This window comes from Tupaia chinensis, unplaced genomic scaffold, assembly GCF_000334495.1.
Source record: "Tupaia chinensis unplaced genomic scaffold, TupChi_1.0 Scaffold000316_1, whole genome shotgun sequence".
NCBI classification, from domain to species: domain Eukaryota; kingdom Metazoa; phylum Chordata; class Mammalia; order Scandentia; family Tupaiidae; genus Tupaia; species Tupaia belangeri.
Window position 1 is genome coordinate 7,913,509 of NW_006159809.1, and position 17,028 is coordinate 7,930,536.

Here is a 17,028-nt window from a genome sequence, read left to right on the forward strand (position 1 = left end):
CGCGGAGGCTCTGAAGGGACGGGTCAAGCGTGTCCCTGCCTCTCGCTTGTGCTTTGGCAGGGAGACCAGCTAGTCCCCACTCACGGGAGGTACCTGCCGGCCGTGACGTCTCCGTCCGACTGAGCCAGGTTCCTCCTCTGTGGGTGTGAACACGCAGCGTCCTAGGACCGTGTGAGCACGACCCGAGGGAGCGTGGCGAGGGCTCCACGGACAGGGCTCAGGGAGCCGGTGTCAGGTTTAGTTCCCGGCGGTTTTTCCATCTCTTCGCTCCCTGTGCTTCCAAAGCACTAAACAGTATCCACCCAACGATACAGCCCCGCTGCAACTGCCAGGGAGCGCTAGCGAGAGTTCTCTCCCAGCACCCGCCTCTTCCCGGCGCTGGCTAATTTGTAACTTGTGGAGGAGCCGCCCTGGCACCGGGACCTCTCCGGTCCTTCGTTAGTCGTGTTACTGTATATGTTTTCAAGAGAGACTTTGTAACAGGTGATAACAGTGTATGTTTGTAAATCCAAATAGTATAAAACTGAAAATGGAGACCAGCAGGCGTAATGGTTATGTCGCTGGACTCCCACATAGTACACTGTGGTTCGAGTCCCAGACCCACAGTTCAGAACTCACGCTTGGCTTGTGTGCCCCGGTTCCCAAAATCCCAAGAGGAGAATGGAGAAGAAGCGATTGCAGTGTGGCCATCCCCCTGGGGGGATGATTTCTCGCTGTTTCTCTGTCATTGGGTTTCTGGCGGACTCACGCACCCTATAGCAAAAACGTCTATAAATAATAATAATAATAATAAAGGGACCAACAGCATAATGGCTATGTCGCTGGACTCCCATGCAGTTGACCGCGGTTCGAGTCCTGGACCTGGTGGCTTAAATTCACGCCAGGTGCGTGTGCGCCCAATATTCCGAGAGGAGAACGAAGGAGAAGGGATTGCAGCATCGCCATCCTCCCTGGGGGGCGATTTCTCGCTGTCTCTCTGCCTTTCTAGTGAGTGCACATGCCCTATAGCAAAAACCTCTCCAAAAATAATAAATAAATAAAATAATTAAAACTAAAATATAAGTCTACCTCCTACTATTTCCCAAGCCCAAGTGATTTCTTTCTTTCTTTTTAAAAATTATTTTATTTATCGGGGCTAGCAAGTGGTGTGGTTGTGGAGGGCGCTGGACTCCCACATGGCTGACCGCTGTTTGAGTTCCTGAACTGGTGGCTGGCTTTCTCGCTTTCTCTCTCTCTCTCTCTCTCTCTTTCACTCTGTCCCTCTTAATTTATTTATTTTTATTTTAAATATTTTATTTGACTTTATTAATTGTTATTTTCCAGTTTGATCAGAGAGTGAGAGAGAGGGAAAGTGAGAAAGCAAGCCACCAGGTTCAGGACTTGAACTGTGGTCAACCATGTGGGATCCCAGCGCCTTTAACCACCATACCATTTGCTGGCCCTATTTATTTATTTTAATTTGACCATGTGGGAGTCCAGCGCCCTCAACCACCAAGCCACCTGCTGACCCCAACCCAAGTCATTTCTGAGACAATAGGGGTAGTCCCTATGTGTGCTTCTTTCTTTTCTTTTTTTCCTTAGGCTTTTGTCATAGAGTGTGTGGGTTAGCACAGAGAGAGAGAGGGAAAGTGAGAAATCACCCCCTGGGGGGATGACTGCCACAATCCCTTCTCCTCTATTCTCTTATCGGGATCTTGGGAACACACGCACATGCACCTGGCATGAGTTTTAAGTCACCAGGTCTGAGACTCAAATTCACGCACGCGCCGACACACACACACACACACACACACACACACGCCCTGAGACTTCCCAGCTGTGGAGCTGGGACTCAGCGCAACCACTACGCCACCTGTCGGCCCCCTTTTTTTTCTTTTTAAACTGAGTAGCATATTACATTTTAAGAGCTGCACCTTTTTCCCATATGTGTATGTATGTTTCTATATATATATATATAAATTATATATTTAAGTTTATGTATTTATTTATTGAGAGAAACAGGCACCCTCGACAGGCTTCACACTTGGATCCTGCCCCACAGCACTGCAGCCAGCCAGGATCATAGATGTGCCACATGTGCCGAGACACAGGTCCTTATCATGTGACCTTCACGCTGAGGAGCACTGGCTCCCTACTGTCTGCACCACCAGTGGCTGGGCTTTCACAGTATGTCTCAATACTAGTTCACTATTTAAATGTTTTTTAAAGAATAATTTTTATTTAGTATTACTACTTTATAACTTGACCAGAGAGACAGAGAAAGAGAGAAAGGGAAGGGGAGAAGGCAAGCCACCAGGTCCAGGACACGAACTGCAGCCAGCCATGTGGGAATCCAGCACCCCAACCACCATGCCAACTGCCAGGCCTGATACTTACTCATTATTAATACCTATAGCTCCATCTTGATTGTGGCTAGTATTATAGCGTACCAATATTGTATAGTTACACCATAATTTGTTTAGTCAGTTCTTCATGGATGAGCCTTTAAGCTTTCTGATCATGTGCAGTTATGACAGCCTTGCAACAAGTATTCCTGTACATCGTGCATGTGTAAGAACATAAGTCAGGAAAGGTGTTTTGTTTTGTTTTGCTTTTGAGAGATTTTTGTATAGGGTGCTTGTGCCCAGTGAAAAGACAGAGGACACAGACAAAAAGCAAGAAATCACCCCCTAGGGGGATGGCCACACCACAGTCCCTCCTCCTCCATTCTCCTTTTGGGATTTTGGGCATGTGTGCACACGCACCTGGCATGAGTTTCAAGCTGCCAGGTCCAGGACTCAGACCATAGTCAGCCTCATGGGAGTCCAGCGCCTTAAGAACTATGCCATTTACCAGCCTTGTTCTTTTTTCTCTTTCTTTTTTTTCTTTCTTTCTTTTTTTTTTTTTTTTTTTTTAAATAGCTAGGGGGAGTATACACTTGCCAGAGAGTGAGAAGGGGAGAAAGAGGAAGCAACCCCCAGGGGGGGCATGGTCATGCCACACTCCTTTGTCCTCCATTTCTCCATCTTGTTGGCATTTGGGGCCGTCATGCTCACGTGCTCCACGTGTTTTTCAAGCCACCCATGCTGGAATTCTACCCATGGTTAGCTATGTGGGATCCAGCTCCCTTAACAAATCAGGCTGTGTGGCTGGCTCCTTCCTGAAGTCATGGGCATGTACAGCTAAGCAAGCTGTGTATGTTACATTTATTTAATTTATAGCCCTTCAGAGAGAATGTTGCAGTTGACTTTCCCAAGAACATAGAATGCCTGTTTCTTCATATCCTCTTGGACACAATGAGAGCATTCATTTTTGCTGTTGTTTTTGCTAAAGGGGCATGGACACTCAGGGGGTGGAGGGGGCTGGGAAATCACCCTCCCCTCCTAAAAAATGCGTTTCTGCATATGTCTAAAAGTCACATGTTTTCTCAGACTGGCTGCTCTCCATATATGGCTACTCTGCAGTTTCTTCTCTTCCATCCTCCTCTCAAGATTTTGGGCACACAGGCAAATGCACCCAGCCTGATTTCCAAGCCACCAGGTTCTAGACTTGAACTGAGAAATTGGCCCTGTGAAATCCAGCACCTTAATCTCCACACCACCTGCTGGCCCAGCACAATGATAGCATTCCTTTTTTGTTATTTTACCAAGATTTTATTTTGTTTACCAATATATTATGTTGCCTCTCACTTATTATAAGGTTGATTCTCTTTTCACACATTTAACATAATTTTTCTGGGGCTGAGTGGTAGTATAACAGTAAAATACATTGCTCTGCAAGGAAGACCCACATGGAAAGGTTGCCAGGTCCTGGCTGGAGACCTCTTTCAGTACACAGGGCTGGCAGAAGCTAGGGAGGCTTGTGGTGGTGTGACCCTGTCAAAGGTGCTGTATCCGTTTCTGCCTCTCTCACTTATGAAATAAAGAAATTAAAGAAATGTTTTAAAATCATTTTTTTAAGAATTATTTTTTACTTGGGACCAGCAGTTAGCGTAATGGCTATGTCGCTGGACTCCCACGTAGTCGACCACGGTTTGCGTCCCGGACCCGGTGGCTTAGAACTCACGCCAGGTGCGTGTGTGTGCGTGCCCAAGATCCTGAGAGGAGAATGGAGGAGAAGGGATTGCGGCGTGGCCATCCCCCCTGGGGGATGATTTCTCGCTTTCTGTCTCTATGTCTCTCTCTCTCTGTCTGGCGAGCCCACGCGCCCTATAGCGAAAACCTCTCCAAAAAAAAAAAAAGAATTATTTTTTACTCAACATTTATTTATTTAAATTTGACGAGAGAGGGACAAAGTGAGAGAGCAAGAGCGAGAGAGAGAAAGTAGGGGAGCCAGTAGGTAGCATGCTGTAAGTTAAGATACTGAACTACCACATGGCTGACTGTGGTTCGTGTCCTGGCCCTGGTGGCTTGGGGATCATGCTGGGTGCGTGTGTGTGTGTGTGTGTGCCCAAGATCCCGAGAGGAGAATGGAGGAGAAGGGATTGCAGTGTGGCCATCCCCAGTGGGGGGCGATTTCTCGCTTTCTGTTGCTCTGTCTCTTTTTCTGGTGAGCGCACGTGCCCTATAGCAAAAACCTCTAAAAATTTTTTTAAAAAGAAAAACATAACTGCCATACTATTTTCCAGCCACAGGCTCTGAGACTCTAACACATAGTTGGCCTCATAGGATCCGGCTGCCATATCCACCAGGCCACAGAGCCCTTCCAGCTTCTTTATTTCCACCTGAAGAGCAGCTGTTCGGCTTTAGAGCTAACTAATGTGAAGTTCAAATGAAGTAATAAACATGAAAGCATTTTTTCAACAACATATTCTAAATCTGTAATGCATTATGATTAAGAAGAGTGAGCGCTTGACCAAGTGTATAGCATGGCTGTAGGTGTTCTTGGCAACCCCACAGTTAATGACCTTAGCACTGTTTTACCCTCTCGCAGGTGGATGTACAGAACAACCATTTCCATGATGATTTCTGTCAAATATTTCTCAAATAATTGTGAAAGACTTAGACTCCCATTCTCTCTGCTTCCTGAGAGAAAAGAATCATCCTATCTTTTTAAATATAACTTTAATGTTTATTCTTGGTTTACTTGTAGTCTGCCAAGATCTCCGCTTAGGGCCTTGAGAACCTCCTCTGACTGTGGAACATTAGGCAGGATCTTTGCCATTGGCTGGGTGAGAAGGAGGAGGCAGAATGTCTGGATTGTTACACCACAGAGTTCAAACTTCAGAACACTGTGGGTTAAGCAGTATCATTTACTCTGCAAATGATTAAATTGTTACCTGTCCTTTCTGATCATCACACGCTAATGAAACACCTTTTAGGTCTTATGAATGCAGGCTGCGCTGTTTCCCAGATGCCCTGGCACCTGGTACAGGTAGGACTGGTAGGTTTTGCGGGGGATGGTGGAAGGAAAAGTACTCACCCCTCCAGTTCTCCAGTCCGCGCTGAAGTTAAACATCTGTGCATGAAAAGATTACGATTAACTAGCCTCCGTGGCTGTATAGAACAGGGTCGAACCTGGAGAAATGCTTTGGATGTCACGTCAGGACTTTAAAATATATAGAGAGAGATGAAAAGCACAGTTCCTTCCACTTTTATTTTGTTTGTGGGTTTAAACTGATGTTGTTTTTGTGGTACACTTGAAAAAGGTGGATAGCTTCTTTGTATTTCACTTTCTGTACTCAGTACCATAAATGGTTTTAATTTTGTCTGTCTATGAGTGTGCTCCTGCTGATGGTCTTACTACCTTTTCTAGGGTCTGTGAAAAATGGAACCAAACTCTCTGAGGACTAAAGTCCCAGCTTTCTTATCTGACTTGGGAAAGGCCACATTGAGGGGAATCAGAAAGTGTCCTCGATGCGGCACATACAACGGAACCCGGGGACTGAGCTGTAAGAACAAGACGTGCGGGACCATATTCCGGTACGGCGCACGGAAGCAGCCTAGCGTGGAAGCTGTCAAAATCATCACAGGCTCGGATCTGCAGGTCTACTCAGTGCGGCAGAGAGACCGGGGCCCCGATTACCGATGTTTCGTGGAGCTCGGTGTCTCCGAGACGACAATCCAGACGGTGGATGGGACAATCATCACTCAGCTGAGCTCTGGACGGTGTTATGTCCCCTCATGCCTGAAAGCTGCCACCCAAGGCGTTGTGGAAAACCAGTGCCAGCACATCAAGCTGGCAGTGAACTGCCAGGCGGAGGCCACCCCTCTGACCCTGAAGAGCTCGGTCCTGAATGCAATGCAGGCCTCCCCAGAAACCAAACAGACCATCTGGCAGCTAGCCACTGAGCCCACAGGTCCCCTGGTACAAAGAATTACTAAAAATATCTTGGTGGTGAAATGCAAGGCAAGCCAGAAGCATAGTTTGGGGTATTTACATACGTCTTTTGTGCAGAAAATCAGTGCCAAAAGCTTACCCGAGCGCCGCTTCTTCTGCTCCTGCCAGACTCTGAAGTCACACAAGTCAAACGCCTCCAAGGACGAGGGAGCCCAGAGATGCATTCATTTCTTTGCCTGTATCTGTGCCTTTGCCAGTGATGAGACATTGGCTCAGGAATTCTCAGACTTCTTAAATTTTGATTCCAGCGGTAGGTGGTATGGTTAACATGGTTATTATGTTTATCTAAAATGGCAGAAAAGAGTTCCACTTACGCATTTGGAGATTGTCCTGGCAACCTTCGGAAGCAGTTGCTAGATAATTCAGATGAAAAGCATTCCTCTCCCTAATCCCAGTGAGCACACTTGCATAAAGGTTGGTTGGTTGGTTGAAATGAATGCTCAGCACTTGGGTTGGGCCAGCCCATGGCGTGGTGGTTAATGAACCTAGATCCCTCACGGTCAATTGCACTTTTCGAGTCTCAGACCTGGTGGTTTGAGAAATACATCATGCACATGTGTGTGCATGCCCACATTCCTGAAAGGAGGAAGAAATGGAAAAGGGATTGTAGCATGATTGTCCCCCATAGGGGGGGGGTGCTTTCTCACTTTCCCTCTCTCTGTACATATCTCTTTCTCTCTCAGGTGAGCACATTCACCCTCTGGCAAACTTAAAAGAAAGAGAGAGAGACTTGAGTGTTTTTATTGAGATAATGGATTTTACCAAAATTAGCTTTGCTTTTTTTAACTCTTCCATTAGATATCCTATGTTAATAAAAACAAATAATTTTTTAAATTTTTATTGTTTGTTTTTTATTTGTTTTATTGTTTAATTTTTTAAAAAAGGTTTTTTGCCGTAGGACATGTGCACTTACCAGAGACAGGGAGAGAGAAACACAGTGAGAAATCACCACCAGGGGTAGCCACGCCGCAGTCCCTTCTCCTCCATTCTGTTCCCGTGCTCCTAGGCATGCACACACATGAGCCTAGTGTGATTTTCTTTCTTTTTCTTTTTTACATTTTTGCTATAGCGTGCATGTGTTTGCTAGAGAGACACAGAGAGAAAGTGACAAATCACTGCTCAGAGAGGATGTGTTTGCTAGAGAGTGGTCACTTTGCAATCCCTTCTCCATTCTCCTTTTAGAATTTTGGGCATGCATGCACACAGGCTCAACTTGAGTTTCAGGCTGCCAGGTCCAGGACTTAAACTGTGTTCGGCCATGTGGGAGTTCAACACCGTAACCACACCACCTGCTAGCCCCTGTTTTCTTATTTTTAAAGTTGAGAAAAACTAGTACCCTGTTCAAAATATTTAAAAGTTTCTTTATTCAGGCCAGTAGGTGGCATGGTAGTTGGGGTGCTGAATTCCCACATGGCCAACCATGGTTCAAGACCCAGACTCGATGTCTTGAAAGTCATATCAAATAAATAGATACATAAATAAGTATTTTTTCTCCTAAGTTTCTTAATTGGTGGCATGGTGGTTAAGGTGCTGGACTCATATGGCTGACCACAGCGCATGCCCAGAATCCCAGGAGGAGAATGAAGAAGGAATTACAGCATGCCCATCCCCCTAGGAGGTGATTTTTCACTTTCCCTCCCTTTCTCTGATGACTACTTGCACCCTATGGCAAAAAACTAATAAAAAGAAGTAGAGTTTCTTCATCAAGTATTTAGTTATCATTGACATACTACTATATTGTAGACACTTTTTTATTCCAACTTCTTAATGATTTTTAGCTGGCAGCAGCTCCCAACTTTTTAGTTTTACATTTCTCTACAGAGCCTTCTATCATTAATGGTCTGTGGAGAAAAACAGCATTTAGGGAGTTCATTAAAGGAACTTTCTTTGAAAGAGAGATTTTTGCTATAGGGTTCGTGCACTCATAAGAGAGACAGAGAGACAGAAAACAAAATCGTCCCCCAGGGGTATGGCCACACTGCAATCCCTTCTCTTCCATTCTCCTTTCAGGATATTGAGCACACGTGTGTGAAGCCACTGGGTCTGGGACTCAAACCATTGTTGACCCTGTGAGAGTCCAGTGACATAACCATTATACCATCTGCTAGTTCTGAAAGGAACTTAATTTAAAGCAGGTAATCTGCATAACTTTTGGGGGGCTTTTAGATTTTTTAATTAAATTTTTTTTATCATTATTATTTTTAAAATTTTTCTATACGGCATGTACACTCACCAGAAAGAAAGTAAAAAAGCAAGCTGCCAGGTCTGGGACTCAAACTACAGTACACCATGTGGGAGTCTAATGCCTTAACCACATACCACCTGGCTTTTTATTTTGTAAGAATTATTTTATTTAACTTTATTTATCTATTCATTTATTTATTTTCATTTGATCAGAGAGGGATCGATTGAGAGAGAAAGTGAGAAAGCAAGTGGCCAAGTCCGGGACTCTAACCATAATTGGCCATATGGGAGTCCAGTGCTCTTAACCACCATGCTACCTGGTGGCCCCACCCCGCCTTTTAGTTTTATATGAATTAAGTTTTCTCTAGACAGGGGCCCATACTTACTCTTGGATAACATTAGTAATTGAGAAATCTGTTATTTTTTAGGTCTTAAAGAGATTATTGTGCCCCAGTTAGGTTGCCATTCAGAATCAACGGTATCGACGTGCGAGTCTCCTGCCTCTAAGCCAAAAAAGAGGAAAAAAGACGAAGTATCTGGTGAGAGGCTGCTTGGGTGGTTTGGTTTGTGGTGGTGGTCTTTAGAGATTGTTTTACTCTGTTTGGTATGTTTTAATAAATCTCAGCAACTTTATTTTTAAGTTTACCTACTACTTTCAGGAGAGAGATGGAGACCCCCAACAGGGTCCTATCATATCCCAATTCTCATGTGTGTGTGCTTATAGGCGTGTCTAGCATGTTCACGTCAACCCAGGAACTGAACCCAGGGTCTTTCCATGTGGTTGCAGTGTCATGCGCTGGCACTCTACTGCCTGTGCTGCCGTGGCTGGGCCATAGTTTTTTTTGTTTTTTTTTTTTCCAAAGAATTATTTTATTTAGCTTTATTCATTTATGCTAGTTTGACCAAAGCTAGAGAGAGAGAGAGAGAGAGAGAGAGAGCAAGCCTCCAAGTCCAGGACCTGAACTGAAGATGGCCACGTGGCAGTCCAGTGCCCTTAGCTACTACACCACCTGCTGGCTCCCATAGTTTTTTGTTTGTTTTTGTTTTTGTTTTTCCTAAAAAAGTTTTTTTTTTTCTTTTTTTGGAGAGGTTTTTGCTACAGGGCATGTGCGCTCGCCAGACAGAGAGAGAGACAGAAAGCGAGAAATCACCCCCCAGGGGGGATGGCCACGCCGCAATCCCTTCTCCTACATTGTCCTCTCGGGATCTTGGGCACGCACGCACACGCGCCTGGTGTGAGTTTAAGTCACCGGGTCCAAGACACAAACCGCGGTCGACTACGTGGGAGTCCAGCGACATAGCCATTACGCTAACTGCCGATCCCCTAAAAAAGTTTTTACCCTATATTGACAATACTTTGTCAAGTAAAGCTAAGAGTTGGTTCTATTGATCATATGTAAGACCCAATCAAACTCCTCCTTTTATTATTACATTCAGGTTCATTTTGCAACTTAATCTCCCTCACTGTATCTCTCTGGCAAAACTTTTTTTAAAAACGATAAGACCAGGGGTCAGCCGGTAGCATGATGGTGGGGGCACTGGCCTCCCACATGGCTGACCATGAGCCCCGGACCTGTTGGCTTTGTTTTCTCGCTTTCTACTTCTTGCTTTCTCACTTTCTTTTTCTCTCTCATGAGTGCATGTGCCCTGTAGCAAATTAAATAATAATAATAATGATCGTGATAAATAAAATTAAATAAATAAATAATTATTTTTTGAAGACAGTGGTGAAACTGGGTCTGGCAGGTAGTGTAGTGGTTAAGATGCTGGACTCCCACATGGATAACTGCTGTTTGAGTCCCAGACGTGGCAGCTTGCTTTCTCACATTCCCTCTCTCTCATCAAATTAAAAAAAATAATAGCTATAATAACTAATAAAATTAAATAAATAATAATTTTTAAATGATGACACCATTGGCAAACATGAAATGTGGGCACTCTAGCCTGACTAGTATACTCTAAGTTCCTATAACCACTTGTAAAAGTAGCTAACAGCATCTCATATGAACCTTAAAATTGGGGCCAGCAGGTGGCATGGTGGTTAAGGTGCTGGACACTCAAACATGGCCAAGCATGGTTCAAGTCCCAGACCTAGTGTCTTGCTTTCTCACTTTCTCTCTCTCTCTCCGGACAACTTAAGATAAATGAACGAATAAATAAAATTTAAAAATTATTTAAAAAAAACACACCTTACAATTGTCCTACCCATGGGGAGTGTTATTGGAGGTAGAGCAGATGGTCATGAACACCAGTTTCATGCAGGAAAGTTGATGAAAGGTGGAGAAACAAAGTAACATGGGCATTTCCTGTTTTTAGAGAGGCAATTCTGGCAGCAGCAGAGAGCAAAGAGCCCAGCCTGGTGGCATTGCCCTTGGTGTACTGGACTGCAGTGCTGGGAGCCACATGGCTGACCATGGTTCAGATCTCCAGCCCAGGTGGCCTGGAACATGTCTGGCTTATGCATGTTCCATGAGCCTGATTTCTGAAGGCAGGGGATCATGGCATGACCAGACCCTCAACAGGGTGCTTAACTTTCTCTCTTTCTCTTTCATATGCATGTGCTCTCTACCAAAAAAAAAAAAAGACAGCAGAGGTCACTGCTAAGTGTTTACTGATTGGTCTTTCCCAAAAAGACTTAAATAAAAAATAATGCTTAGCCTTTGATTCTCTAGTCCCATTTCTAAAGCATTTTTAAAACATAAACCTTTACTTAATTTATTCATTCATTTATTTTAATTTGACCAGAGAGAGATATATATAGAGAGAGTGGGAAAGTGAGAAAGCGAGCCACCAGGTTCAGGACTCGAACCATGTGGGAATATCCAGTGCCTTGACCACTAGGCCACCTGCTGGTCCCCCGACCCTTTTAAATATAAGTCCTTATTTGACCATACTAAAGAGCATACATGCAGAAGATTGTAAAAAATGCTTATTTGACAATCACTCTTAATTGATAACTTAAGGCCAAATAAAGCTTTCCAAAACCTGATTTAGAATATATTAATTAACATTAAATTTTGAGCCAAACTGTTTGGAAGTGAATCCTTTATTTGAGACACTATATTTCTGTTGTTTTTTGTTTATGTAACTATATATTTTATATACAAATGTATATAAAAGATTACATTCTAAGATTACATTAAATTTTTAAAGAAATTATCATGGTTTTCAAAACTTTATGTATTCATTTATTTATTTATTTTTAATTTGACCAGAGAGGGACAGAGCGAGAGAGAGGGAAAGCAAGAAAGAAAGCCACCAAATCCAGAACTTGAACCATGGTGGGCCATATGGGAGTCCAGTGGTTTTAACCACCACGCCACCTGCTGGCCCCTAAATCATCTTTTTAAAGGAAATAATCTATAGTGTAAGAAAAGCATTTTATCCAGAGATGTTCATTTTATGATAATTTTTAATACTGAAAAATTAGAACTAGGGGCCAAACAGTGAGTGTAGTTAAATAAACCATGGTAAAGCCACTTGGAGTGTCAGACAGCCATTAAAAATTATTATAAAGAGGGACCAGCAGTTAGCATAATGGCTATGTCGCTGAACTCCCATGTAGTCGACTGCGGTTCAAGTCCCAGACCTGGTGGCTTAAATTTACACCGGCGCGTGTGCATGTGTGCCCAAGTCCCGAGAGGAGAATGGAGGAGAAGGGATTGCGGCATGGCCATCCCCCTTGGGGGGTGATTTCTCACTTTCTGTCTCTCTGTCTCTCTCTGTCTTTCTGGCGAGTGCACGCATCCTATAGCAAAAACTTCTCCAAAAAAGAAAAATTTTTTTATAAAGAACTTGGGGAACCAGCAGATGGTGTAATGGTTATGTTGCTGGACTCCAATGTAGTCAACTGTGGTTTGAGTCCTAGACCTAGCAGCTTAAAACTCATGCCAGGTGCATGTCCATGCACGCCCAAAATCCTGAGAAAAGAATGATGGAGGGTAGGGATTGCGGCATGGCCATCCCCCAGGGGGTGATTTCTCACTTTCTGTCTCTCTATCTCTGTGTCTCTCCAGCAAGCACATATGCCCTATAGCAAAAATCTCTCTCTTAAAAAAAAAAATGGGGAGTCCAACAGATTGCCTGGTGGTTAAGGCTCTGGACTCCCACATGGCTGACCATGGTTTGAGCCCTGGACCTGGTGACTTGCTTTTTCACTTCCTCTCCCTCTCTCTCTGGTCACTCTCTCTGGTCAGATTAAAATAATAATAATAATTATTATTATTATGGGGGCCAGCAAGTTCAGGGTAGATAAGGGTGCTGGATTCCCACATGGCTGACTGTGGTTCAAGTCTTGGACCTGGTGGCTTGCTTTCTCACTTTGTCTCTCTCACTCTGTCCCTCTCTGGTTAAATCAAAATAAATAAATTAATAAATAAGCAAAAGTTAAATGAAATATTCTTTAAAAAAAAAAATAATAGGGCCAGCAAAGTATTTGGGAAAATGTTTCGATCCTCAGATAGCCAGATAAAGTACAGAATGCTTAGTCAAACTTGATTTTCTGGGGCCAGCAGGTGATGTGGTGGTTAAGGCACTGGATTCCCACATGGTCAACCATGGTTCAAGTCCTGGACTTGGTGACTTGCTTTCTCACTTTCTCTCTTTCTCTCTCTCTCTATCTCTGTTCAAATTAAAAGATAAATAATAATAACAAAATAAAATTAAATAGGGACCAGCAGATGACATAATGGCTGTGTCGCTGGACTCCCACATAGTCGACCACAGTTCAAGTCCCGGACCCAGCAGCTTAAACTCACGCTAGGTGAGTATGCATGCATGCCTAAAATCCTAAGAAGAGAATGGAGGAAAAGGGATTGTAGCATGGCCATTCTGGCGAGTGCACACACCCTATAGCAAAAGTCCCTCTCTGGGGAAAAATAAATTAAATTAAATTAATAAATCTTTTAAGAAAGAAAACCTTGATTTTCAAATAAATAATACATAAGTTTTAGTGTAACTATCTCCTATGCATATTTGGAATATACTTACACTAAAAAATTGCCTGTTGGCCAGCTGTAGTGCCCCAATGACACTGCAACATTATATAATGCTGGGGCCATATGGAAAGATTCTGGGTGCCCATCCCACAGTCTCTCTGTACAATTGCACAAGTGTACAATTCCCATGATCCTGGCTGGCTGAAGCTGATGGTGGATTGGGACATGAAGACACTGTTGGGAATATCTAACTCCCTCTCCCTCTACTCCTCTCTGTCTTTGTCTCTTATTGAAGAAATAAATACATTTTAAAAAGTTATTTGTTAGGGCTGACAGGTGGTATAGTGATTAAGGTGCTTGACTATCACAAAGCCTACCACAGTTTAAGTCCTGGACCTGGCAGCTTGCTTTTTCAGTTTCCCTCTCTCTCTTTCACTCTCTCTCTTGTGAGTGCACATATGCCCAATAGCAAATGAAAATAATAATAATAAATAAAATTAAATAATTATTTAAATAAAGAAAATTACAGGAGAGAGCAGATGGTGTTGTAGTTAGGGTGCTGGACTCCCACATGACAAATCACGGGTCAAGTCCCAGACCTGGCAGTTTGCCTTCTCACTTTCCTTTTCTCTTGCTCTCTCTCCTTCTCTGGTCAAAGAAAAAATTAGTAATAACAGATACAATTAAATAAACAATTATGGGACCAGCAGTTGGTGTAATGGCTATATCACTGCACTCCCGTGCAGTCGACCGTGGTTTGAGTCCTGGACCCAGTGACTTAAACTCACGCTGGGTGCATGTGCATGCATGCCCAAGATCCCAAGAGAAGAAAGGAGGAGAAAGGATTGCAATGTGGCCATTCCTCCTGAGAGTGATTTCTCGCTTTCTATCTTCCTGGTGAGCACATGCGCCCTATAGCAAAATCCTCTAAAAAAAAAAAATTGTAAAAAAATAAAGGAAACAAAAATGACAAAACGAGCACAGCCACAGTGGCACAAGGTGAAGGGCACACTTGTGTAACATCGGCTGCCTGGAAGGGCCGGGTTTGGAACACAGTCCAAGCTAAACAGCCTGGTGCAATGGCGTGAACCTGTAGCCCTAGCTAATGGGAGGCTGGGACAGAGGGTCCCAACAGCAAGACTCTAGTGAAAATACATTCTCTCTGCCTCCCTCCTCTACCTGACTCCCTTCTCTCTCATAGCAACAGAAGATTACAAAACAGTCTGTTTACAAAGAGGAAATGGAAAACACCACACCAAAATCTTAATCGTGATTATCTGAGAGATGAGCACATGGATGATGTTGTTTTTCTTTCAGTTCAGTTTTTTCTCAACTTTCTAGAAAAAAGAAAGTTAATTTTTAAAAATATTTATTTATTTTATTTTATTTGTTGTTACTGTTGCTATTATTTTTTAAATTTTACTAGAGAGAAAAAGAAATGGAAAGTGAGAATGCAGGTCACCAGATCCGAGTTTGAACTGTGGTTGGTCATATGGGAGTCCAGCGCCCTCACCACCATATCACCTGCCTGCCCCAGAAGTTAAAATTTTATATATAGGGACCGGCAGGTGGCATGGTGGTTAAGGGTGCTGGACTCCCACAGGCTGACCATAGCTCGAGTCCCAGACCTGGCAGCTTGCTTTCTCGCTTTCTCTCTCTCTCTCACTCTTCCTTTCTGGTCAAATTAAAATAAATAAATAAGCAAATGGATAAATAAAGTTAAAAAAATTATATATAAAGGCTACTACTAATTTCTTCTAGAAACTGTGAAGCTAACCTAAAAATTAGCGAACATTTAATATATTTTTAATTTATTATTATTTTTATTTACTATTGGGCATATGCATTCACTAAAGAGAGACAGAGAGAGAAAGCGAGGGCATACGCCCAAGGGAGATGACCACACCACAGTCCCTTCTCCTTTCTCTTCAGGATTTTGGGGATGCACATACATGTGCCTGGCATGTTTTTCAAGCTGCTGGGTCTGGGACTGTAACCATGCCATTGGCTATGTGGGATCCAGCTGTCTTAACCACTATGCCACTTTGCTTGCTGTATGTATGTATGTATGTATGTATGTATGTATGTATGTATGTATTTTATGCCACAGGACATATGTACTTACTGGAAAGAGACAGAGAAAAGAGGAAAGTGAGAAATCACCCTCTGGGGACATGGCCACACTACAATCCCTTCTCCACTATTCTCCTCCCAGGATTTTTAGGCACCCATGCACACACACTCGAGCTGCCAGGTCCAAGACTTGAACTGTGGTTGACCATGTGGGAATGCAGCGCCTTAATGACCATGCCATCTGCTGGCCCCTCTATTTATTTTTAAAAAGTTTACTTATCCATTTCCTCCACAAGACAGAGAGAGAGGGAGAGACAGGACCCTTAACTAGCACTCTCTGCTGTGATCCTCTCCCAGCCTCAGCCCAGGTCACGACACACTTGCACATTCGGTTTGTACAAGGAGGCCTCCAGATGCAAACCAAGACCCTTCACATGTGTGTCTGGGTGCATTACTGCTGTGTCATTTCTGATCCTAGTTGTATGTTTTAGACTCTTTAGAAATAAGTGTTGAATCCGTTATTCTGCACACATGTTATTGAATACCGTAATGATTTCTGCTTTAGGTGTACAGATGAGCAACTCACTACTGCCTCAAGATGCAGTGAGCAGCAATCTGAGGAAAAGTGGCCTGAAAAAGCCTGTGGTTGCTTCTTCAATAAAAAGGCAGGGTAAGTTTCCCTTCCTTAGAATAGGCTGGTGGAAAGTCATCATAAAGAAACCAGAAGTAGTTCAAAAGAAACGTCGCATGTTGTCCCCAAAAAGTGCTAACATAAACACTAGCCGGCATGGAGGCTGAAGCCTTTCTCCTGTCCCATCAACTTCAAAACATTCTCAGAACTAAATTATGTCTAAAATCATAGAGACAGACAACAGATTAGTGGTGGCTAGGGGTTAGGGTGGGATGTGGGAGAGACCTAACGGCTATAAAAGGCTAGTGCCCGGGAGTCTCGGAGGGGACTTGATGGCAGTGGTGGTCACACAAGTCTACACGTGGTAAAATTGTGTAGTGCCACGTGAACACACACAGTGTGCTAGAGCATGTGAATCTGGTGAGACTGGAATAAGGTCACTGGATTAGACCCTTTTTTTGTTGTTTATTTTTTGTTTTTGAGAGAGAGATTTTTCTATAGAGTGTGTATACTCACCAGCGAGCGAGAGAGAAACAGAAAGAAAGCAAGAAATCACCTCCCAGGGGATGACCACGCTGCAATTACTTCTCTTCCATTCTCCTCTTGGCATCTTGGGCACACATGCACACGCACCCTGTGTGAGTTTTAAGCTACTGGGTCTAGAAATTGAACCACATCGACTCTGTGGGAGACCAGCAGCATAACAGTTACACCATCTGCTGGCCCCCAAGTTTTGTATTTCTTATGACTGCATGTGAATATACCATTTTCTCAAAACTTTTTTTTTTTTAAAGAATTAATTTGGGGGCTGGCAGGTAGTCTGGTGGTTAGGATGCTGGACTCCCACATAGCTGACTGCAGTCTAGTATAGGACCTGGAAGCTTG

The 17,028-nt window shown here is 43.5% G+C and overlaps 1 protein-coding gene across 5 annotated transcripts in view; it reads left to right on the forward strand.

Moving 5' to 3' along the window:
- CUNH2orf42 (chromosome unknown C2orf42 homolog) overlaps positions 1-17,028 on the forward strand; it is a 79,982-nt gene that overhangs the window by 365 nt on the left and 62,589 nt on the right. For 2 of the 5 annotated variants that reach the window (XM_006151277.3, XM_006151278.2), the window contains exons 2-4: positions 5,734-6,568; positions 8,931-9,041; positions 16,078-16,182. In XM_006151277.3, the coding sequence (XP_006151339.1) occupies positions 5,746-6,568; positions 8,931-9,041; positions 16,078-16,182 (1,039 nt within the window). In that variant the 5' untranslated portion in view covers positions 5,734-5,745. Of the gene's footprint in view, positions 1-2,012; positions 2,167-5,233; positions 5,362-5,733; positions 6,569-8,930; positions 9,042-16,077; positions 16,183-17,028 lie in introns of those variants that run through there. The other 3 variants (XM_027772982.1, XM_006151279.2, XM_006151276.3) reach the window with 3 other exon arrangements.